The following is a 24,337-nucleotide window of genomic DNA, read 5'->3' on the forward strand; positions in this document are numbered from 1 at the left end:
CCCATTTTATAACAGTTGATGTTTACACTGGGGGATTTCTAGCTAATAAATGTATTTCTGTAAGGCCACCCTCTTCCTGTTCAGATGAGAAAATCAGATGGCAGGTCGTGTAGGAAGAAAAGTCAGAGAATGCAATGGGGGTACGAGGATGACTAAACTGGTTTGTGTATCAACCTGATAGGAGTCAGTGTGCTCCTGGTTTAGAAAATGAGACACACAATATGATTGGCAAAAAATTTTTAATAGGGGTCTGTTATGAGAAATGGCATGCATACAGTTCAGAGTGCCAAGAGTACATTACAAAACTTAAAAGAGGCCAAATTATTACGGATCATTTATTTTTAAGAACACCACTACAACAACAACAGCCGTGCTTCTCCCAAACTAGAGGCAATAGTAAATACTGAATAGCAAATAAATGGGAAAGGAAGTGAAGAGGAAATCAAATGCCTCTCACTGTTTTCTCTTTTAAAGGAATTGTTTCAGACGTTTGCCGCAATTTGTGAACGAGGCAAGGTATTTCTAAAAAAGGGACAAATGCCCTTGGGGGGAAAGGCACTGATTTTTAAATTATTATTATGCACCAACCATTCTAGAGCAATGTAGACATTCTAGAGTGGTTTTTCCAACCTTGGGCCTGCACAAGATGTTGGAGCGCAAACGCCGTCAGGAACAATAGTCAGGGATGGTGGGAGTGCCCCAGGGTTGGGGAAAACTCTGCTAGAGCACCAAAAGGACCATCCTAAATTTTCAGGAAAAGACATGCATTCATGTATCCCAATCTCTTCCAATCAGTCTCTCTCACACACAAATTTCTAAACTAACTTTGGCTTCAAAACTAACTTTGCATTCTTTGCTCAAGAGAGGAAGTCAGCGCCTAGAACGAAATCTACTTTGAGGCTTCACAGTGTGACAGGAGGCCTAAAAGAGAATCCATTTCAGGAGACATTCCAGATTAAAAGGATTCCTGGGGACCTGCTAATCTAGGTTTTCTAGAAAGGTTGCCACAAGCTAATCCTAGTTAACGCAGAAGAGAACACCACATTCTAAAAACTCTCTGGACTGTACACTTCTGTACAGTTCTTCCGTAGAAGGAATATCCTTCTCCCCGGGAATTTTCGTTGCATGGAGGAAAACTGAACCACCCAGTTGTCAACTGCAGAATCAATGTGTTAAGTTTTGCATCTCAACTGCTGTTTGTCTACCAGGCCATTGTTAAAGCACTTCTAAGCCTCACCGATCTCAACAGGAGAATGTTTCTTTAAAATGCTGAACTTAAAAGCACGATTCTTCTCCAGCTGCTAAAGTCAGTAGATCAGCCTTCCCCAACCCGGTGCCGTCCAGATGTTTTGGACTACGAGTCCCATCAGACCAAGACTTGACTGGGACTGATGGTAGTCCAAACATCTGGACAGCAGCAGGTTGGCAAAGGCTGCTGTCAATTCTTTCAGTCTTGGAGGGGGAGAGAGAGAGAGAGAGAGAGAGAGAGAGAGTTTATGTCCAGATTACAATTGTAGTGATACAATGGAGATTAAAAAGATGGCTCCAGCAAACTAGAACTATTTTTTTTTAAGTCCCCAATGATGCTTCTAGGGTAGGCATAGGCAGCCTTCGGCGCTCCAGATGTTTTGGCCTACAACTCCCATGATCCCTAGCTAACAGGACCAGTGGTCAGGGATGATGGGAATTGTAGTCTCAAGGGCCGAAAGTTGCCTATGCCTGTTCTAGGGGCACCATTTTCTTGCCTTGGGAATGTGATGAGCGGCAATTTAAAACCACGGTTACAATAAAAAAATCTAGATGCCTCGCCCATTTCCCCTCGAAATTGCAATACCGCCAAGAAGTCCTGCATGCCTGATTTAAAAAGCAAAAAATAAAAGACAAAAATTAGACAACCCCTTTCTTAAACGCTCCTTAGTTAGAAAGCAGGGAAGTAGCAAGAGAGCCTCTTTCCTGACTAAGGCTTAGGAAGGAGAAGCTTGTTTAAAGGGGGGGGGGGGGCTCTTCAGCTTGAATGCATTGGGTGGCCCATGACGGCAGAGCCAGAGGGGGAAGGAACGAAGGCGTCCCCTTCGTGGAAGGGGGGCAGGTACAGGGCAGCGAAGGCAGCGCCATTGTAGCCCTGGTGGGGTGGGCCCAGCTGGTGGTGGGCGGGGCCGAGCCCGGGGGGCGGAGCCTGGCGCGCGCCATGAGGGAAGGGAGGCGGTAGGGCCGGCCCGTCGTAATCATCCCGCGAGCCAGCCCCTAAGTTGCGCCTGCCCTTCTGGCGACGGTTGCAGAACCAGACGCGGACAACCTGCAAGGGTGCGGGCAAAGGGGGAGAAAAGAAGAAGACATATATAGGTTACTGCCAAGGCAACGTCCTCCGTCTTGACCCACACCTCCTTCCTGCCATTTCTTGTCTTCCCAGAGGGTTCTGCAAGGCCTTCTCTCTTGGGCATTGCAGAACAGGAACACAAGTCTCTTGGAGTCACCCCCCACACTGGGCGGCCTTGGCCTCAGTCCCCAACTCTAACGTCGGGAGTGCTGGGACTTGTGTTGCTTGCACGTTTTGCTTGTTGAATAATAAACGTCAGAAGCTTTTTTTTAAAAAAAGGCATTATTTTAACAAACAATATACAATAATTAAATCTGCATGTTCAGATCTCGCCCCAGGTGTAGAACGCCAAGATTTGCGGAAACCATTTGCTGTACAACCCCAAATGCTGCAGCAATTTGGGTGTGAATTTTGCTTGTTTTTCGTCCCGTCCTTTTTTCTTTTGAGTTATGTCTTTTTGGACACTGTAAGCCTGAGGAGTGGCTGTTGGTTTTTTTAAATTGATTTGTAAGCTGCTCTGAGGGCTTCCACAGCTGAAAGGTGGGAAATAAATGCTATGAATGAATGATTGAGCAGTCATGGGGGCAGGCTAGAGACGGATATATTATAAATGGCAACAAATCAGTAGATAAATATTATACCCCACCCACAAAATACTGTAAGGAGCTTGAGCCCATCATGTTGGACTGGGCTCATTTTGATGGCGAAAGATTTATTTTTATTTTTGCCAGGAGTAGTGAAGTAGCAGGCGCTTGGGAAGGTGAAGAAAGATGGGTGTCACTCACATCCTTCTCCAGGCTGAGGTTATCAGCAATCTGCTCGATCTCGTCCACGTTGGGCTTGGGGCAGCGCAGGAAGTAAGATTCGAGGGTGCCCCGCACGCTGTTCTCAATGCTGGTACGTTTACGTTTCCGGGCTTGGATCATGGCAGACTCCATGGAGCACAGCTGCTGCACAAGGGATAGCCATGTTTGGTGACACAGCCAGACCCACAACAACCCACCCTTCCCATCAGTGACTGGGCAGACTCTTCCACGCTCCTCCTGTGTGCGCTCACTGGCATAGCCACAAGGAGGCGCTGGGAGCCTCGATAACTCCCTCCCAATTTAAGCCACGGTCAAATGACTCTGAAGTATATTCACCCTCTGGGCTGGCCAACCAACCAACATTGCTACGCCACCCTGATCAATAGCCATTTTGGCAAATCCTAGAGCCTCTTTTAGGACGCAGGTGGCGCTGTGGGCTAAACCACAGAGCCTAGGACTTGCCAATCAGAAGGTCAGTGGTTCAAATCCCTGCGATGGGGTGAGCTCCCGTTGCTCAGTCCCTGCTCCTGCCAACCTAGCAGTTCAAAAGCACCTCAAAGTGCAAGTAGATAAATAGATACCGCTCCGGCGGGAAGGTAAACGGAGTTTCCGTGCGCTGCTCTGGTTCGCCAGAAGCGGCTTAGTCATGCTGGCCACATGATCCGGAAGCTGTACGCCGGCTCCCTCGGCCAATAAAGTGAGATGAGCACCGCAACCCCAGAATCATCCACAACTGGACCTAATGGTCAGGGGTCCCTTTACCTTTACCTTAGAGACTCTTTTACCTTTGATGTTCTACTCTGGCCTATTCTCCCCCTCTCCAACATCAGAATTGTCCACTGTGCTTCAATCTGTTCTAAGCCCTTCATATATCACCATTTCTCCAGATGCCCCCCACCACCAGCTTTCCTCGCTCTTTAAATTCTGAAATGCTTCCCCTCTTTTCCTCTCATATACAGTGGTACCTCAGGTTACGTACACTTCATGTTACAGACTCCGCTAACCCAGAAATAGTACCTCGGGTTAAGAATTTTGCTTCAGGATGAGAGCAGAAATTGTGCTCTGGCGGCGTGGCAGCAGCGGGAGGCCCCATTAGCTAAAGTGGTGCTTCAGGTTAAGAACAGTTTCAGATTAAGAACGGACCTCCAGAATGAATTAAGTACTTAACCCGAGGTACCACTGTACACCCTACATACCTGGCCTAACCCAGCATGGCTCAACTTATGTTCTCAGCCCCCACTGGGCTGTTTTAGTTGTTGTTGCCGTCCTCCTCAGGCTTAAGGTGTTCTTTGCTTTCTTTAAAAGGATTGTACTTCTGCAAATATTGAGGCTGCCCCCAAAGCCCATGACACTTCACTTTTGGGGACGGATGGTGGCATTTCTGCTAAGAAGGACCAGCACTGGGTGTACGATACACAATCTGAAGTTAAGATTTCCTGGTTCTAATGATTTTCTCCCAAGTGATCGCCTCTGAGCTTTCTCCTCTTGGCGTTTAGGGAAGTTTTTAATGTTTAATGCATTACTGTATTTTAATATTGTGTTGGAAGCCGCCCAGAGCGGCTGGGGAAGCCCAGCCAGATGGGCGAGGTATAAATAATATTTATTATTATCATCATCATCATCATCATCATCAAGACCAGTCTTGGATTCATTTCCTCTCCCCTTACACACCACAAACTCACATTTGCCAAATTGTAGCCCTTCTTCTTTCACCGTATTGCGAACTCCACATCCTTCGTCTGTTCTTATAAGCTAAAGTTCTGGTTAATAGTCTGTTCATCCTCCTTCTCCCTGGCCTGGCACACTCGCATCTCAGTCTCTAACTCCACTGCCAACATAATTTAGCTCTCGTATCACTCTGCCCACAACACTGGGTTGTTGTTGTTTTGGCTCTTTTATATTTTGTACAAAAACAAAAAAATAAAGTAAGACCAAACCCTCAAATCAAGCGGCGTATAAATTTCATGAAATAAATAATAATAAGCAGATAGTCTTTTTCTAGTCAGTTACTGGCTCCCCTTCTTTAGCATGGACTCTTTGCCATACTTTCCAAAGCCTATCCTTGCTTCTTGTATCTCTGCCAGTGCCAGATTTACATATAAGCTAAACAAGCTATAGCTTAGGGCCCGCCCCCCTCCAAATTTCAGTATTAATATACTTCTTAATTGTATTTCAGTTCAGCAATTACTTTGATAAAATACATATTTTGTTATGTGCAAATGGCTTTAGATACCTATTAGGTCCATAAATTACCATATAGCATATATTCAACACAAAAACAGCAACATTTTGTTGTTGACAAAGGACAGCCAGACATATAAAGGGCCCCATTACCTTCAATAGCTTAGGGCCTCATCAAACCTAAATCTGGCTCTGATCTCTGTCCATGACCCCCTGAAAAAAAGTATCCAGGCCCCTTAAACAACTTTCCCCAGTCTCCTTATCCCTGAACATTAAACTGCCCATCTTGAGATGTGCAAATGGTATCCCCTTCACCTCCTTCAAATCCACTTTTCCTTCGTCGGCTTTGTCATTTTCTCTTCAGCCTCACTCCCAAACACAATGATGAAGCCTTATGACAGTATTTTTCCACATTGGTTCTGCGACATTTGTTTTTTTTATGCTGCATACCGCCTTGCTATTCCCATAATAATAATTTATTATTACCCTGCCGATCTGGCTGGGTTTCCCCAACCACTCTGGGCAGCTCCCAACAGAATATTAAAAACACAATAAAACATCAAACATTAAAAACTTTCCTAAACAGGACTGCCTTCAGGTGTCTTCTAAAAGTCAGATAGCTGTTTATTTCCTTGACATCTGATGGGAGGTCGTTCCACAGGGCAGGCGCCACTACCGAGAAGGCCCTCTGCCTGCTTCCCTGTAACCTCACTTCTTGCACTTCTATTATTGAAGGGTGGCTTATAGATTTAATACATTTTTATCACTGTTTTGGACTGTAATCTCTTTTGGGCAACATATGTTAGAATGAACGAGTTGCATCGGACCAAATCATTGCATGTGGAAAACAACTTCTGTGAGTGCATGGCAACTATCCCTCCTTTTCCTTCTTCCTGTCGCCGCTGACCCCTTAGATTTGCTCTAGGGTTTCTCCCCCTACTCTCTGGTATAATTTTCAGGAAGTGCAGGGAGATAAGAGGGAAATGAATTCTGCTGCACTTGTGGAACAGTGTGTGCAATGACTTAGCTCAGGGGTAGGCAACCTAAGGCGCATGGGCTACAAGCAGGCCACGGGGGTCGTTTAAGTGGCCCACAAGCCGCCCCCAAACCGAGCCACCTTCTCGGCAAGTCCCCATGCGCTGTGCTAAACTGGCGCAGCACAGTGCAGGGACTCGCTTCTGCGGCGCCGTAAATCGCGACTGCGCAGACGCAGATAATTGCAGGCATGCGCACACTCGCACGCATGCAATCCGGTCCACAGAGGGATCTCTGCTGGAGTGAACCGGCCCAGGCAAGGTAAACCTTGCCGACCCCTGATTTAGCTGGATATAATATAATAATAATAATAATAATTTATTATTTATACCCCGCCCATCTGGCTGAGATTCCCCAGCCACCCTGGGTGCCTTCCAATCAAGTGTTAAAAACAATACAGCATTAAATATTAAAAATTACCTAAACAGGGCTGCCTTCAGATGTCTTTTAAAGAGAAGATAGCTGCTTATTTCCTTCACATCTGCTGGGAGGGCGTTCCACAGGGAGGGCGCCACTACCGAGAAGGCCCTCTGCCTGGTTCCCTGTAACCTCACTTATCGCAATGAGGGAACCGCCAGAAGGCCCTCGGCACCGGATCTCAGTGTCCGGGCTGAACGATGGGGGTATACAGCCTTCAGGTATACAGCCTAAGCTCTTTGGGGCAGAAGCCCATCAATATTGCCAAAGAAACTCTGCGCAGCCCCAGGCAGGGTGGCAAGCAATGGTTTGATGATAATAAATTAGCAACCCGGACAAAGACTTCTCCCCGGCCCCAGGGACACACCACTCAACTCCCTCCCTCCCGGAGGCTCACCTCCTGCAAATTCTCGTTGGAATCGGCCTCTTCCAGCCACCGCTGGAGGAGGGGCTTCAATTTGCACATGTTCTTGAAGCTGAGCTGCAAGGCTTCGAAGCGGCAGATTGTGGTCTGGCTGAACATCTTCCCTGCAGGAGGGAGAAAAGAAGAAGACGGGCAAAAACCAGATTTGGGGACAGGAATGCAGGGAGTGCGCTAGAAGCAGAGGTAGGCAGGCAACGCAACAGGAACCATAACTCTGCATGATAATTGGGGATTTCCCTGGCTTTTTTCTGGCCCACGTAGGACCGGTCTAGATAGTTGGCCTTGGTGAAGACTTGACGTTTTCATCCCAAAAAAAGTTTTTGATTTGAGTCCCTTCTGAAATGAGGCGGCATTTTAATTGTTATGTTTTAATCTTGTTTTTAAGTTGTATTTCAATCAATTGTTTTTATACCGGTGTTAGCTGCCCTGAGCCCAGTCTTGGCTGGGGAGGGCAGGGTATAAATAAAATTTAATAATAATAATAATAATAATAATAATAATAATAATAATGAAAAGCACAGCCTAGACTCAGATCAGAGGCAGCCCAAGACTGGAGGCAGCCATTCCTGGTTCAGTTGCCTCCAACGGAGGGATTTGTGATAGAGTTTTCACCACTAGCCGCAGGCTTATTTTTCCACCCAGGCCTTCCCCAGGGGTAGGGGGAAGCCTGGGAAGTGTGTCTACAGGTCCTGGGCTGCCCAGATGACAAGACCCCCATCTTGGCCTTGCTGATGTGGTCCAAAGGAAAGCAGAGCAAGACATTTGGCACCAGCTTGGCGGCAGAAGTTTTTAGAAAGAGCCATCCAACCATCTGTTGCAGGCACAGGCAAACTTGGCCCTTCAGAAGTTTTGGGACTACGATTCCCATCGCTCCCTGATCACTGGTCCTGTTAGCTAGGAATCCTGGGAATTGTAGTCCCAAAACATCTGGAGGGCCGAGTTTGCCTGTGCCTGATCTATTGCATGCTGACAGCTTCTGGGAGCCGCAGGTGAGAGATGAATGCGGGGGGGGGGGGGAGGGGGACCAACGGAAGAAAAACTACCCCAGAAGGAGCACAATGTTTCCCCCACCAGAGGCACAACCCCTCCTTTAACAACCCATCCACCACTAGTATATATGCACCTTGGCTTCAGGTAGAGAAAATATGCAACTTGCTGCTCTGCCTCAGCCAGCAAAATGTGTTGGTCCAGCCAAGGCATAGGCAAACTCAGCCCTCCAGATGTTTTGGGACTACAACTCCCATCATCCCTAGCTAAGAGGACCAGTGGTCAGGGATGATGGGAATTGTAGTCCCAAAAACATCTGGAGAGCCCAGTTTGCCTATTCCTGGTGCAGCCCAATAAGCATTTCCACCTGCTTGCCGCCATATCTGGAGGAGGGGAATAAGTTCATTGCGTTCAACTTGTTTCTGGATTCCCACGCTGAACAAACACCTTAAAGGTCTCCTTTGTGGTATTATTATTATTATTATTATTTATTAATTAACACTGAAAAATACCCACCATACAGCAGACCCAGGGCCAGTCCCACGTCTGCCTGAGTAAAGCCCAGCGAGATTCTTTTGTGCTTCAGCAATTTGGCAAACTCTTCGAGATCCTCAGAGGTAGTAATAGGAACCTAGGGAGAAAGAAGGGAGAAAAGGTGGGCTTGGGTAAACAGAACAAGAACAAGGACGGCTTGTTTATGGGAAAACACATCAAATCAACACCACGGCCGTCTCACCTCCACAGGTTGTAGCTGTCTTTGCCACTCAGGCCCCCAGGCCTCAAAGCCTAAACCATTGGTCACCAGTTAACCACCAATATTCCCCCAGGAAACCAGTAAGACTTAAGATTCTGACCCGTTAAGCCGGGGGTAGAGAACTTGTGGCTGTTGCTGTTGAACTACAATTCTCATGAGGCACACCAAGCGTCGCCAGTGGTCAGGGACAACAAAAGCTGCAGCAAGTGCCACAGCTTTTCTGCTACTGGGCTAAGCCATCAGCTCATGAGAGATAACCTTTCTCATCAACTCCCGTTCAACAGACAGGTCATATATAGTTGCATATATAGTGGAGAAGCCAGCATCCTAAGTTGTAATTTGGGCGGAAAGCACTAGAAGCATCCAGGGTAGCTATTTCAATTGCTTTTGTTCAATTAGCCCCTTGCAAACAGCTGAAAGTCAGCAATTTTGGTAATAAACCTGATTTGCAATGGGGGTCGAATAATTTTGATTGCATCTCTCGTGTGTGTGTGTGTGTGTGTGAGAGAGAGAGAGAGAGAGAGAGAGAGAGAGAGAGAGACTGAGACTTTCTGTGAATTAGAAGTGTACATTGCATATCAGAAGTTGATCACCAAAACAGCCCAGGCTCTCAGCCCCAAAGCTAATTTAGCTCTTAATTGCTGCCTTGTGTGTGTTTTTTTAAGAGCATCTGGATACAAACATATTACTCATGTGCAGAGGGAATGACACTGATCAGCTACCAAGCCCTGTTAGCCTGAAAAGCCTTGGGACAAGGTTACCTGTATGAATAAACCTATTTCTCAAGGATGATAGCAGAATCCACATGGCAGCGTTTCTTGGCAATCAAACCAGTTTTTCCACAGGGACAGATTAAGTAACTGAACTGTGTGTCTGAGGATACTTCCCAAACTGGTCTGCAATGGGCAGGTGCTGTGACAATGTGAGGAAAAGTTCCCCCCAGGGAAGAATTTTTCTTTGTGTACTGCTGCCACAGAGGATGACTAATCACTTAAAACTTGCAGTACTAGTCTTTAGCATATGTTATCTTTCTTCAGACACCGATTAGATCTTTCTCCCAGTCTAGTCAAGCAAATAGCTTCTCTGATAAACTCATATCCTTCACAAATACCAGGGGAATCCAAACACATTGGTGTTTTGTTTTTGAACCAAAGGAGCTGATCGCCTTAGCCTTGGGCCAGAATCAAATGGTTGTCTGAATGTGTCCCTGTCTGATGGCCCATCAGAGCTGATCACAACCCTTCCCAGAAAAAAAAGGGTAGGACAGAATGAGGAACCCCATTTTCCAACTTCATATTTTATTTTATTTTAAAAAATGTTTTCTAAAGTGCATTATTTGAGTGATTCTGTTACTTCGATCAACTAAAAATGGAACAAAATAGGGACAAGATTTCGGGGGGTGGGGGATGAAGTACAAAAAATAAACTGTAGTAAGTTAAGCTTCTAGGTTCTATTCCAAGATGAAGAATAAAAAAATGTAAAACCTGGGCATGAGAGATTTTCTCTGCTGGGTGCTCAAATAATTTGGCCAGCTTTGGATATTAGTCTGCTCGTCTCCACACATCAAGGTGAAATTTGTTGTAACACCTCAGGCAACCAAATGTCTTGAAGCAGCCCTAGGAGCCACAGAACCACCTGAGATGCTTCAACGCTTATCTAAGAACTGGGAAAATTCAGGAAAATCTAACATCCGTTAAGACAGGGGCTCCCAAATTTTCTTCCTCACAGACCACTTGAAAACTGCTGAGGGTCTTGGTGAAGATTCGTCTGCTTGTTGTTATCAACTACAATGCACTGCCAATTTATGTAACATTTGCTGCCAGAATTCTAATCGCAAAAGGCTGGAAGGGAGAGGATATTCCATCTAAATAAGAATGGCAAAACAAAATAAGAGAGTACGCTGAGCTGGTGAGATTATCAGCAAGGTTAAGAGATGTTACAGACTGCAAGAAGATTAAACCTCTCCATTCTGAAGGAAATCAGCCCTGAGTGCTCACTAGAAGGACAGATCCTGAAGCTGAGGCTCCAATACTTTGGCCACCTCATGAGAAGAGAAGACTCCCTGGAAAACACCCTGATGTTGGGAAAGATGGAGGGCACAAGGAGAAGGGGACGACAGAGGACGAGATGGTTGGACAGTGTTCTCGAAGCTACCAGCATGAGTCTGACCAAACTGTGGGAGGAGGTGGAAGACAGGAGTGCCTGGTGTGCTCTGGTCCATGGGGTCATGAAGAGGCGGACACGACTAAACAACTAAACAACATGTGCCAAGAGTCTTTTATCCATCACCAGCTACTTGGGTTTGTCCTCACACACTTTAGCATTAAAGAGAAAGGATTCTAGGGCAGGCGGAGCATCTGATTTTTAAATTGGAGATCTGTGTGTGTGTGTGTGTGTGTGTGTGTGTCAAAGGAAGCACTGCCAGAATTCTCATTGCTGGTGCCTCTTTTTAGCCTGAACTTGAAGCACCCCAAAATAAGGACTGAGGTTCACAAGAGCATGCACAAGGCCCTGTGCAAGGAAGTAGACAGGGTTCCTGCTTTGCTATCTTTCACCCCACACCAGCCCAAAGAGAGATTACAAGAAGCAAAGGAGATTAACAAGACCTCAAAGACATGTAACAGGCTATGCACCATTCTTTGATTCAAGTTTTGCTCTGGATGTTGTTCCCAGCCTTCTGCTATTCAACAGTGTACTTCCCCCATCTTGCCACAGACGGTCATGCTGCAGTCCCTAGGCCAGGGATAGCCAACACGGTACACTCCCATGTGTTGTAGACTCACCTCCTATCAACCCAGCCAGATTGCGACCAGGGATGATGGGAGCTGTAAGTCTATTTGGAGGGTCCCACATTGGCTACCCCAGATTGGTTGAAGGAACCCTCTTTCTTGGTGCCAATCTCCAGCACAATTAAGGGCTGGAATTTCTTCCATTGTCAAAAGACCTGGAGTGTCTAAGACAGGCATAGACAAACTCTGCCCTCCAGATGTTTTGCGACTACAGCTCCCATCATCCCTAGCTAACAGGACCAGTGGTCAGGGATGATGGGAATTGTAGTCTCAAAACATCTGGAGGGCTAAGTTTGCCTACGCCTGGTCTAAGACCACTACATTAAGAAGTGCTATGATGCCACTATAAACAGCTATGGCTTCCCTCCAAAAATTATGGCAGCTGTAAAGATGTTGTTAAGGAAAAGCTGGGAAATGTAGTTTTGTGAGGGGGAATGGGGGTTTCCTGACACAACTGTCAGCACCCATAACAAATGACAGCTCCCAGGATCCTTTGGGGGAAACCATTACTCTTTAATAAAGCGCTGTCGTAGCGCTTTAATTAAATGTGTGAGGCGAATGTGGCCAAAGCCAGATTTTTTTATGCAAAGACGGATCAAGAAAGGCTGGAGAGATACAGGAAAAGTCCAGCACAGTAACAGTAAATCAGATCTGTAGTTGGGTTCCTATTGAGGGCATTTGTCAAGCCAACAGGATGGTGACAAAGGACTGAGGGTTGGCGCGATCGTTCTGTTATATTATGGCAGTGGACAAAGATGTAATGTAACTTTGGAATGAATGTGTAATAAGAACAAGAAGTAATAGTAATTGCGGTTGGAGGTACCATTTCCCTCCCACCCAACTTTCTCATTTTTAAATACAGGTCAGGATTTTGGAACCCGAGAAGTAGCAGCAGAGCCATTCCCCTGCGCTCCCTCCCCCCTCAAAAAACACACACAAAAAAACTAGGGTGGGGGGGGGAGAGTGAAAAACCAGCTTAAAAGCTGTAGCTTGATCAGCACAGCAGGGTAAACGGCCTGAAAGATGAGCTGGGGCCCTTCTCGTGCCCCCCCCCCAATACCGGCAACATCATCAGTGAAAACTTTTGCCTTCTGACAATTTTGCCTTCTTCTAGAAAAGGTGGTGTTGTCCTCCCCGCTTCAGAAAGAGCAAAAGTAGATTAAAAGGGTCTTTTGTGTTCCCCGCCCATCCCACTTCCATTGATCTTTGGGCAAGGGAACAGATATTGACTGGACCCAAGTGCAGATACCTCTGGGCAGGGTTCGGCTCGCCTTGCAGATAAGATTTTTTGCACCCAATAAAGAATACCTGTTCCGCAACACTTCAAGAAACGCAACACTTCTACAATCGCCCCCTTTAGCATTTTTAAAATATTTATTTGGTGCAGGTATGAAATCACTTCTAGAGCAGGCTGGCCAAACAACGGCAAAGCTGCAAAGGCCCTCAGATCTCCTGGAGATCACAGGAGACAATTTTAGCATAACAAGTCAACTGTGCCTCCAATACAGTTATTTGAACTGCCTCAACATAAGGTTGCCACCGCTATTTCTGGCCGGTTGGCATTCAAAGCTTCTTTGAATTTCAGGAGTGTGAAAAAGTTTGGCAAGAAACAGCTATTGGTGACATTTATACAGCTGCCAAACAACCTTGTGGATATATAATCCATTTATGAAAATGCAATAAAAATGGTCAGCAGAGAGATAAACTCAGTTTCACAGCATGACTTAACATGTAAACAGTGGGTTACAATTCAAAGAAGGTGATGGCAGGCCTCTTTGGGGAGGATTTTCCACAAACAGGGTGCCACTACCAGGAAGGTCCTCACTCAAGGCCAATTTCCCCTTTTTTCCATACTTGTTTCAGGATTTAAAGCCATATATCCTGCACAGCTGACCATGACCTCTCCTGAGATAGGAGAATTTAGGTATAGGCCTACCCAGTAACATCAGTAAAATACCTCTGAGTACATACAGAGTGCATTTTCTCACCACTAGGCAACCACTGCCAGTTCCCACACATATCTGGGCTCCCAGGAAGCCTGTAGCCTCACATGGTAATAGCATCCTTTCTTATACAGTGCTACCTCGAGTTAGGAACGCCTCAGGTTACAAACGCTTCAGGTTACAAACTCCGCTAACCTGGAAGAGTTACCTTGAGTTGAGAACTTTGCCCCAGGATGAGAACGGAAATCGTGTGCCGGCGGCTTAGCGGCAGCAAGAGGCCCCACTAGCGAAAGCCCGCCTCTAGTTAAGAACAGTTTCAGGTTAAGAATGGACCTCCGGAACGAATTAAGTTCATAACTAGAGGTACCACTGTAGTCTGGAGGCAAGCACATGATTATAGATGTCATTTTTATTATTTTTACTTTAAAAATGTTGTCATTTTCTATGAGGTAGAACGATGTTTATTCCCAAGCATTAGGGTAGGAGAAAACTGCCTTTAAATTCGAAGCACCATTGCATGAATGAAGAAAATTTCAAATGCAAAATGGAAGTGCCTAGAGCCCTTTTAAAAAAATAAATCAGGATTGAGAAACTTTTTTTGCTTGATTTTTGCTCTCAATGTTTCTGGAACGTAGAAGCAGATGCAAAGAACAGAATGGGGAGGAAGAGAAATTGTGTGCCCCCCTAACCGAAGTAATTAATGCATAAAGGTAAAGGACCCCTGACAGTTAAGTCCAGTCGCGAACGACTCTGGGGTTGTAGCGCTCATCTCGCTTTACAGGCCAAGGGAGCCGGTGTTTGTCCGCAGACAGTTTTTCCGGGTCATGTGGCCAGAATGACTAAGGAATCAAAACAGGGAAGAACGCCGACAGCACAAGGCACAGAAGGGCTTTGCACCCCTTCCTCTACTTTGAGTGCAGTGACCATGGGAGACGTTGAGAAGGGCAAGGAAATGGGTGTTCAGAAGGGTTCACAGTGCCACACAGCTGGAAAGGGAAGCAAGCACAAAACTGGCCCTAATCTACATGGTCTTTTTGGCCAAAAGACCGGTCAAGCCGAAGGTTCCTCTTGGACTTCCTCTTGGACGGAAGCCAACAAAAGCAAAGGTATAACCTGGGGAGAAAATACACTGCTGGTTTACTTGGAAAACCTCAGGAAGTATGGTATGTTCCAGGAACTAAGATGACATTTGCTGGCATTAAGAATAAGGGGGAGAGGATGGATTTAATAGCATGCCTTAAGGAGGCCACTTCTAACTAATGGCTTCTAATGCCTTATTTCACCTTACAAATGGAAATGACTCTCTGATGAGATTGGTTTTTAAACTTTCCGTTTTTGCATGCATTATATTGCAACAACTTCAAAAATCCTTCAGCCAGAGAACTTTGATCACGGATGGTTCTCATGTACTTGTCCTTGCATTATAATTTACAGAATTGAATGAGTACAGCCAGGGTGACTCTAGTGTTTCCTGATCATGTAATTAAAAAAACGACAACCCCTCTCTGTCAAAAAACAAAAAGCAGGATAAATACCTTTATTGGGATCAACCAAAAGTTAATGATCAAACTAGACATCAAATTTTGCAGGACTCCTCTTCGGACTGGATGTTATGTTCAACAAAACTGATGAAAGGAGGGAAAGACTTAGGGGAATGACTGAAATGGCTCATTGTAAGCCATGGTGCGATTTATGAAGAAAACGCAATTTCAGAACTCAAAACAGAAATTTACTTTTGCGAATCATGAGATGATATGGGATTGTGGTGTCATGTGAGGGGAAGAGAGACAGACAGAGAGAAAGCGAGCAACCATTTGTACTAGACCCTCAAAAATGATTATTTGACCTTGATTCAACTCAAAAGCGACTTCAGAAACTGTAAACCTTATGGGTGTCAGAAATGGCACTGCACACACACACACGCAGAGAATAAGTTAAGGGGACATGGTGGGAGAGCCCTGATCCCATCTGACAGGACATTTAAAGTGGAAAACATTTGCAGGACAAATATCCAGCATTGCTCTTTATAAGTTTTAACCCCACTGCCAATCAGTTGTGCTGGATGATTAGAATTATGGTAGGGGGGGGAGAGGAAAATGCCCCTGCCTTTCACCATGCTCAGAATTATAAACTTCTACAATCCACTTCTGCTTAGTCCTTAGCTTGGAGACTTAGAAAAGCCACCCCAACACCAAAAATATGAGATATGGGGCAGACGAGATGAGAAGAAAAAACACTTGCACTAAAAAAAAAAAGCACATTTTCTCATTTATAGAAAAAGATGCGTTCCACAGAGAATATATAGGAATGGCCATGCAGTCACCTGCAAAAGAAGAAGATATGTGCCATCTGGCTGTGGGCTGTAAAGTTTTCAACAGGCAAGATCTTGAGCTTGGAGAGTTTATCAATGATCAATGCCCCTGGGCCACAGCAACTTTCCATTTTAAACACAAGCGGAAATAAGCAACATTGACTGCTTTTGCACAAGCGGATATTAAGGAGAAGCTTGCAGAGATGACGGGATGGAACGAACTATCTAGATATCCAACAGGGATTGGAATGTGTTTAAAGATACTTGTAAAACCATATTGAAAAATCAGAACTCAGAAAAATCAGAATAAACAAGTTCCGTTTTAAATACTGAAATACTAAATAAGATGGATAACAATGTGTAATAGAAAAAGAAGCATGAAATTAGGTTAAAGGTGTGTGAAAGAAAGTAATAGAAGTGGAAAGAAATTGCAATTGAGTAGATTGGAAGTCAAACACAAAGGTGGGGTGAGGGGTGGTGGATGGGAAAAGGAATTAAGGATTTTTAAGGATTGTATGAAATGTATGCTTGTATGCTTGTATATTCGCAATATGTGTGTATTAATCCTGAATTATTTTAACAATAAAAACTTTTTTAAAAAAATAGATATCCAAAATCTTCAGTGGACTCTGGCACTAAGTTTTCAGATGTGTCCTTGGAATAAAAAAAATATATATCCTAAAGAATTCCTCCCGGCAACTCTGAGGCCACAAGTAAGTATCTCTATAAGCCATGTAATGAGGGCAGGTTCCTATAACTAAAGGGAGCCTCATAAGTCATCTTGTTTAACACCCTGCTAGATACTGGAAATTGAGAAGTAGAATATAACATCGCAATAAGGGCTGTCTCTGCTTGGAGACCACCACTGAGGGAGAGTTCATTACTCCTCTAGGTAATTGCTGAACTGCTCCATTAACACTCAAGGAAAATCTCCCTCCTATAAACGCCTATAGGCTCTTGTCTTCTCCCTCTGGGGCAGCAGAGAACAAGTTTTTGCTCTTCAGATATCTGATGCATGTCCCACCCAGAGATAGTTTTGTTACTATTGTCAAACCAGGTACACACCCTGTCCTCAGCTCAATCACTTTGTCCCGTCCTCCCCAAGTTTGGAACTCTACATTTGAATAATTTTCTGCATGCCTGTCTTCTAAGGTTTCGGCTTGCCTTCTCAGCTTTGTGCCATCTGCAAACTGATAAAGATTCCCTCTATCCCTTCTTCTAAGTACTGTAGCCACTGATAAGAACATAAAAGTATATCAGATCCAGGACTCATCACCCCAAACGAAACCTCCCCCCCCCCATTTTGCTCTTCCAAGTTCTTCAACAATCTTTGAGGACAGTTTCCCAATCACTTGTGAATCCAGTGAACAGTAATATCCTCCAGCTCACGCTTAACAAACTTTTTGTCAACTGCTTTGCTGAAAACAAGATAAATTGCATCAAGCAGCGTTCCCACAATCTGCTAAGTTAATAACTCATTCAAAAAAGTGATTAACCTAGCAGGAGCCAGCATGGATTTGTCAAGAATAAATCATGCCACACTAATCACTGTGTTGTTATCAAGATGCTTCTAATCTCTCCTAGTGGTTTTAGTGCGTTGGCCTGCGAACACCTGGGGAAAAGGAGAGTTCAAGTCACTGCCTCTCAGCTTAACCTACCTCACAGGGTTGTTGTGAAGATTAAATGAGAAGGGGGAGAACCACACACACCACCATCAGCCTCTTGGAGGTGAAGGTGGGATATAAACAGATACAGCTATTAGCCATGAGAGCTAGGCAGAACCTCCACATACAGGGGAAGCCTACCAGTGGATACCAGTTATTGGCGACTAACAAGGATTCATGCTGGATTCATGCCCTACTTATGAGCTTTCCAGAGCGCCTGTCTGGCTGCTGCTGGCAAAAAACGCTAACTAGATGGACCTGATCCAGCAGGGCTCTAGTATGTAATAAAATCAAGTAGTAGTTGGAGAACCCAGAGCTTACATTCTGAAGAGAAAGTACTGGGGTTCAAACCTGCCCAGAAACACCATCATCTAACCTTGCAACCCTATGGGAGTTACATACAGAACATGTTGCCATCGTGCCTCATGCATGCAATTAAGTGTAGCCCAACCACAACACTGCTTGAAGTAGGAAACAGTCAACCAGACGCTAGACTTGAATCATAACAGTTCAGATCCCTGCGCAAACCCTGGGCCACTGGAATCTAATTTCCAAGTTTATTCCTGGTAGTTACCACCAAGCCCTTTGCGTTTTAAGACTGATACGAATGCAGACTCCGTGGCTTTAACCATGTCCTGGTTTTCCTCTCCCCCAGACAGACCACCCTTTGCTTTAAGACCTGCTGAAAACAGACATAGATATTCACTTCCTGTTTCATACAATAACTGGGGTACCCAATAAAGTTGACAAGACAGGACAATCCTAGCTAGCAATGTGGAAAGTCCATTGCACCATTTACTTGTTGAACACTCTCCATATTTCCCTTTCCATAATTCTTATCCTCTCTCACCATCCATCTGTAGGGCTGGGAATCCAAAATCCTGTAGAAAGCGGCTGCCAGCCCGTGTAGGTAATACTGAACTACATGGGCTCGACTCTGCAGAAGGCTGTTTCTTATGTCCCTAACTAACCCCCCCTGGGGTTCCCAGACTCACAACAGCATCCTTACCTCATCTCCGCTGCCTCCGCCACCATCCTCCTTGACTTCTCCAGAGGCTGCCTGCCCACCTGGGCTGCTGCTACCATTACTCTGGGGACTGGTCTCCTCGCTGCCAGTCAGGCTGCCCAGATCATCATCCTGGCTAGCGGGGCTGCTGGAGCGCTGGGGCTCCTCGCCGGGTGAAGCAGCTCCACCACTATCTCCAGGCGCAATGCAGGGCGAGGGGTTCGGCACAAGGCAGCCACCTGCCCAGGTGTGCACATAGGAGGGCCCCGGCTGCACAAAGTCAGGCTCCACTTTGATGTCAGGTTTTGGGCCTTGGCAAGCGGCTTCCCCAGGCTGAGGGACCCCATAAGCTCCCATCATCACCCCGGGATGGTGACTCCAGGCATCTCCAGCAGAGATGGGGTACCAAGTCCGGGGAGCTTCTCCTCCGCCAGGGTGGGACTCAAGCATCCCTCCGGGAGGCCCGTAGTCGGGTCTGAACCCAAATCCCTGCCCAGGGGCTGCCCCACTGAAGGCTTCAGGCAAAAAGCCTCCACTAGCTTCAGGGTGAGGAACAGCAGGGATGTTGCCAAGGTGAAGCCCTTGGACAGGGAAAGGATAGGGGCGATCTAACTCTCTGCCCAAGTGCCCAGCCATGGCAAACTTGGTTGTTTTCTTTTTTCAAAAGGCTGGTGCTTAAACTCAAAAAGTGTCCAGGAAGCAGAGTTATTGCTTTTAATCCGAAGGTGGGAACCCGGGTGTAGATAAACTGATGCTAGCAGAAGTTCAGAAAGTCCAAAGAAACGCAGCCCCTAAAAACCTTCCTAGCTCTTCTTCCCCAAATCAGATTTCTCCCTTTTCTTCAGCTCTTGGCAGCCACTCAAAGGATGTTGCCACCACCACAGAGAGACCCCTAAATGGAAGCCAACTTTAGTAGCACTCACAGTTTTGGTCAGTCAGGCGAAAGGGAAAAAAATAAGATAAAGCTGGAGGGGGGAAAAAAAAAAGCTGAGATGATCTGATCAACCAGCTGGCCAGCAGCTAATTATTTTAAAAAAGTTAGCAGACTTGGTGCATCCAAGTCTGGGTCCAAGAATCCCGGTGCAAAGTGAGATGTGAAGAAAGGATGCAGAATAGATCCGCTCTGTCTATAGGTTGAAGTCAAGGTGTGCAGCTGTGGCTGAAGAAGAGGCCAGCCAACGATGAAAGGTCCCCAAAACCCCAAAAGTGGTGAGAAGTGTCCCCAGACGCCCAGCCAAGGCAGAAGCTACAGCGCTTCTCCGCCCCGACCTCCACCGGTGGGGCGGATTTGAAAGCCTTTGGGGCCATCCTGAAAGCTGCCCCGCCCCTCCGGCTTAAAGAGATCCTGCGCGCCCACCCCTCCTTGCTGCCAGGTATTGGTCCAAGGGGAGTAGATCAGGAGTGAAGACCCCCGCCCCGCCCTGCCCCTCCCCCTCCTCCTCCCCCCCCCCAGCTTCAAAGGGCCAGCAGCCCCCCAACCACCGCCAATGCCATGGGCCCAACAAAGCTCAGCAGGGCCCGGCCATTCTGCAGCCCCATATGGCCCATTCAGACCTAGACAATAGAGCTCGGGCCTCTACCCCTGGAGGGTGTGTGTGTGGGGAGAGATGGGCAAAGGATCTGGGGGGCTTCAAAGCCAAAGGGAGGAGGAGTTGAGAAGGCTCAAAAGAGGGCGCCCTGTTGGATGGGGAGGAGGTGGGTGGGCGCTTTTGGGGTTCCTGGGAGGGTTGGAAGGGAACATGGGCCATGGAGGGCTGGTTCAGGAAGGAAGGGGTTAATATTAATTAATGGGTTATGAACAGGGATATTCTCATTTTCCGACTCATATTGAAATACTGCCCCTCAGTGAGGCCAAACCACTGCCGGATTTATGTATAAACTAAATAAGCTGTAGCTTAGGGGTCCACTCTCTTGGGGGCCCCCAAAAATTTTTAAAGGAAAAAAACCTGGATGTACATTTCCGAAAATATTACATATTTTGTTATGTGCACATGGATTTAGATACGTATTAGGTCCACAAATTACCATATAGCATATATTCAACACAAAAAACAGCAGCAATTTGTTGTTGACAATAAAGGGCCCCCCTTACCTTCAGTAACTTAGGGCCTCATCAAACCCAAATCCAGCCCTGGGCCAAACCTAGATTCACAAAATGTTTAGGGTTATGCATACCCCAGAAAAAAAGCGTAGGTTATGAACAATGGCCAGCAGAAATACCATCATTTCTTGGTTTATAGGGGGAACAGTGTTTGACGTTTTTTCTTTCTGGCAGAGCTCTGTCAATGGCAGGCTGGCAGGCCGAGGTTCAACAGGTAAAGATTTCCATCTCACTCAGAAGTAGGGGGACCTGTGGCCCTCCAGAAGGTTTTGGTCTACAATCCCCATCCATCTGTGACCATTGGGCCTGCTGGCCAGGGCTAGCAGCAGTTGGGGCTCAGACACCACCCGGAGGGCCACAGGTTGCCTATCCCTGATTTGGCTGCCCCTCCAGTCTGGGGGAATGGATGTGTTGGAAGTGTTGCCTAGTGGCTGAAGGTGGGAGTGTCAGGGCAAAGCAAACTTGTTTAGTAAGACATGCATTTATTGCATTCATATCTCACTTTTTCTCTAAGGAGCTCAAAGTATTTTGTGTGGGTCTCCCTGTGTTATACTTATAACAACCTTGTGAGGTGGGGAAAGTGATTGGATCTGGGTCAGCCAGCAAGTTTCATGTGTAAGTGGGGACTGGAACCCAGGACTCCTCAAGTCCTACGCCAACGCTTTTAACCACTGCACAGATGGGAGCCCACTGGAATTGTATATAAAATTTAAGCGCTTTTAATTTTTATTTGGTACAGAATAAAATAGACAGTTAGAAGAAAAACCGTTTCATCTGCAACCATGTAATAAATAAAATGATAAGAAATAATTGCCATTTTATTAATAATAATTATGTGCCAGGTTGTCCGAGAAAACAGATAAAATTCTGCAGCTAGGATGTAAACAAAATCCATTTCTGAATTATTGCCAGGCTGTTTATTTTTTGCTAATGCTTTAGGTCTCTATTGATCCCAATTTGGATGAATGAAAGCAATTGGTCTCTTCTGAACTGCATCTTCCTTCTCATGAATCTCAATAGCTGGGTAAGCTTAAAAAGGTAAAGGGTAAAGGGACCCCAAGAGCAATTTCTTTCATGGTTTGTGTAGGCGAATTTGCTAACAACTGTAATGGCAGCAACTACAGCCTAACAGCACATCCTATACATGTGTTCTCAGAATTTATAATTGAGTTTAAAAGAGGTGGATAGATTTGGAGCCTTGCTCTTCAGTATATCTATCTGAGATTGCAAAGACAAGTTAAGCAGGAAGTGGGGGGAACATAACAAAAATGAAACTGACTCAATAAAATTTCAATTTGCTACCTAACTGGGGGAGGGAATTCCATTCAACAATTAAAAAACATGAGTATATAATTCATAAACATTAAATGAGTACATTCCCACAGTACAAACATTTCAGCTGCAGGTGTGAAGCCCAGCCCTGTGCGTGTTTACTCAGAAGTAAAACTTACTGAGGCTGCAGTTCTAATCCCGCTTACCTGGGAGTAAGTCCCATTGAATTCAGTGGAGCTTACCTTTGAGTAGTCATGGCTAGGTTTGCAGCCTGAGTTCCTGTCAGTGAACAGAGAGGAAATTTAAGAAAAAGATGACCAGGGGTGGGTGCAGCCATGATAGAGGTATATCAAATTATGTATGAGTGTGAAGAATTTGGACATAAATAATTTTTTGTCTCCCATTATAATGGAACTTAGAGTCTTGTTTCCAAACAATAGTATGCAATCCTGGGCATATCTGTTACTTCTGCTTCTTGGGTTTACTCCCAAGTAATGGTTATCATCAATGGCACTGTCTTCTTCTTCTAGATTTTCTTGGTTTACAAAAGAACATGCATTGTCTCTTTTTTAAGGTTGTAAAGTCTTTTCTACAAATCAGTTAGATTCAATATGAGACATTAGTTTTGAGTCTGTTATTCCCGTGTCCGCAACACAATGAATATCTAAGATGTGCCATTAAATCCAAATGTTTTGGAGTTGTTGCCTTCCCAAGTTCTTCTCTTTCCTCACAGATTTATCATAGACAGATTTATCATAATTTATCATTTATCCAATCATAAAGTTAGAAGAGACCCACAAGGATCATCTAGGCCAACCTTCTGCAATGAAGGTATCTTTTGCCCAAGTGGGACTTGAACCCAAGACCCTCAGATTAAGTTTATTGTGCTCTACCAACTGTGTGCAGTTTCTCCCCATTTCCCACCCACCCACCCACCCACCCAAAAAAACTTCTTTAAAAGTTCAACTAATCTGTAGCACGGCGGAATGCGGGTGGTGCTGTGCTCTAAACCCCTGAGCCGAGGGCTTGCCGATAGGAAGGTCGGTGGTTCGAATCCCCACAACGGGGTGAGCTCCCGTTGCTCAGTCCCTGCTCCTGCCAACCTAGCAGTTCGAAAGCACGTCAAAGTGCAAGTAGATAAATAGGTACCGTTCCGGCGGGAAGGTAAACGGCATTTCCGTGCATTGCTCTGGTTTGCCAGAAGCGGCTTAGTCATGCTGGCCACATGACCCGGAAGCTATACGCCGGCTCCCTCGGCCAATAAAGCGAGATGAGCACCGCAACCCCAGAGTCATTCACAACTGGGCTTAACTGTCAGGGGTCCTTTACCTTTTTAATCTGTAGCACAACCCTACACCTCTTTAGTGTATCCTACTGCATTGGGTGGGGTTTACTCCTAAGTAAGTATGCAGGGGATCATGGCCTTAGAGATGATTCACAGAACTGAACCCAGCTCCAGCTGTATCTTGAGTTAAATTAAGCTACATTAAGGATTAAATTTAAAACTATAATGAATTTTGGGGGGAAGTTTAAGATAATTTTTCTTAAGAAAACCAGAAGCTTTCCTTTTGGGGATAATGGGATTAGACATACCTAAACAATATAAAAGTTTATGTATGTATGTGACCACGGCTGCTCATACGATATTTGCCCAAAGATGGAAAGAATACAACGGTCCTGACCATAGAACAATGGCAACAAAAACTATTGGAATATGCAGAAATGGCGAAACTTACCGAAATAATAAGAAATTAAGACGAAGTATTTAATAGATAGTGGAAATCATTTAGGGTATATTTTCAGAATCCTTGTAAACAGATTAAATCATTAGCAGGATTGATGTAAAGACATGCAGTGACATAACAATTATTGAATGAAATAAAATAAATAATAATTAGGTTTAACTTGGAAATGCAGTAAAAGTATTATAAATATAAGCATAAAAAAAATGTCCAGTAGCACCTTAGAGACCAACTAAGTTTGTTCTGGTTTAAGCTTTTTTTGTGTTCATGCACACTTCTTCAGATACAACAAGGTGCTACTGGACAATTTTTTATTTTTTTCATTTGTGCACAAATGAATACAAGCTTAAAGCATTTGCAGACAATATGGTATTAACATTAGAAGAACCTCAGACCAGTGTAGTTGGAGCACTGGAAGTAATTGAAGAGTTCGGGCAATTGGCAGGTTTCAAATTAAATAAAGCCAAAACAAAAATGTTGGTCAAAAATATGGATCAAAAACAAATTGAAGATCTACAAAATAAAATAGAAATTATGGCAGTGAAAAAGATTAAATATCAGGGCATACAGTTGACCTCTAAAAATATC

The 24,337-nt window shown here is 45.2% G+C and overlaps 1 protein-coding gene, 1 long non-coding RNA gene and 1 pseudogene across 5 annotated transcripts; 2 read left to right on the top strand and 1 right to left on the bottom strand.

Annotated features, from left to right (window-relative positions):
* Positions 1 to 223: 223 nt before the first annotated feature.
* On the bottom strand, positions 224 to 19,555 carry POU5F1 (POU class 5 homeobox 1). Of its 2 annotated transcripts, none has more exons than XM_079963700.1 (5): positions 18,638 to 19,555; positions 8,684 to 8,798; positions 7,154 to 7,284; positions 3,103 to 3,264; positions 224 to 2,296 (listed from the first exon to the last, which is right to left on the bottom strand). In XM_079963700.1, exons 1-5 carry the CDS (start codon positions 19,268 to 19,270, stop codon positions 2,006 to 2,008), a joined length of 1,332 nt encoding a protein of 443 aa, XP_079819826.1. In that variant the 5' UTR covers positions 19,271 to 19,555; the 3' UTR covers positions 224 to 2,005. The 2 variants fall into 2 exon arrangements, with proteins under 2 accessions (XP_079819826.1, XP_079819825.1); XM_079963699.1 differs by having other exon boundaries at positions 3,103 to 3,267.
* Positions 7,276 to 23,917, top strand: LOC307209297. 2 transcript variants are annotated; one of them, XR_013835523.1, is made up of 3 exons: positions 7,276 to 7,363; positions 21,675 to 21,759; positions 23,665 to 23,917. It is a non-coding gene; the product is annotated as an uncharacterized lncRNA (long non-coding RNA). The 2 variants fall into 2 exon arrangements; XR_013835524.1 differs by lacking the exon at positions 7,276 to 7,363 and adding an exon at positions 19,865 to 20,007.
* LOC307209090 (cytochrome c pseudogene) lies at positions 14,522 to 15,041 on the top strand (annotated as a pseudogene). The gene has a single exon. The product of its transcript is annotated as a cytochrome c pseudogene (transcript).
* Positions 23,918 to 24,337: the final 420 nt, after the last annotated feature.

This window comes from Podarcis cretensis, assembly GCF_951804945.1.
Source record: "Podarcis cretensis genome assembly, chromosome: 2".
Classification (NCBI taxonomy): domain Eukaryota; kingdom Metazoa; phylum Chordata; class Lepidosauria; order Squamata; family Lacertidae; genus Podarcis; species Podarcis cretensis.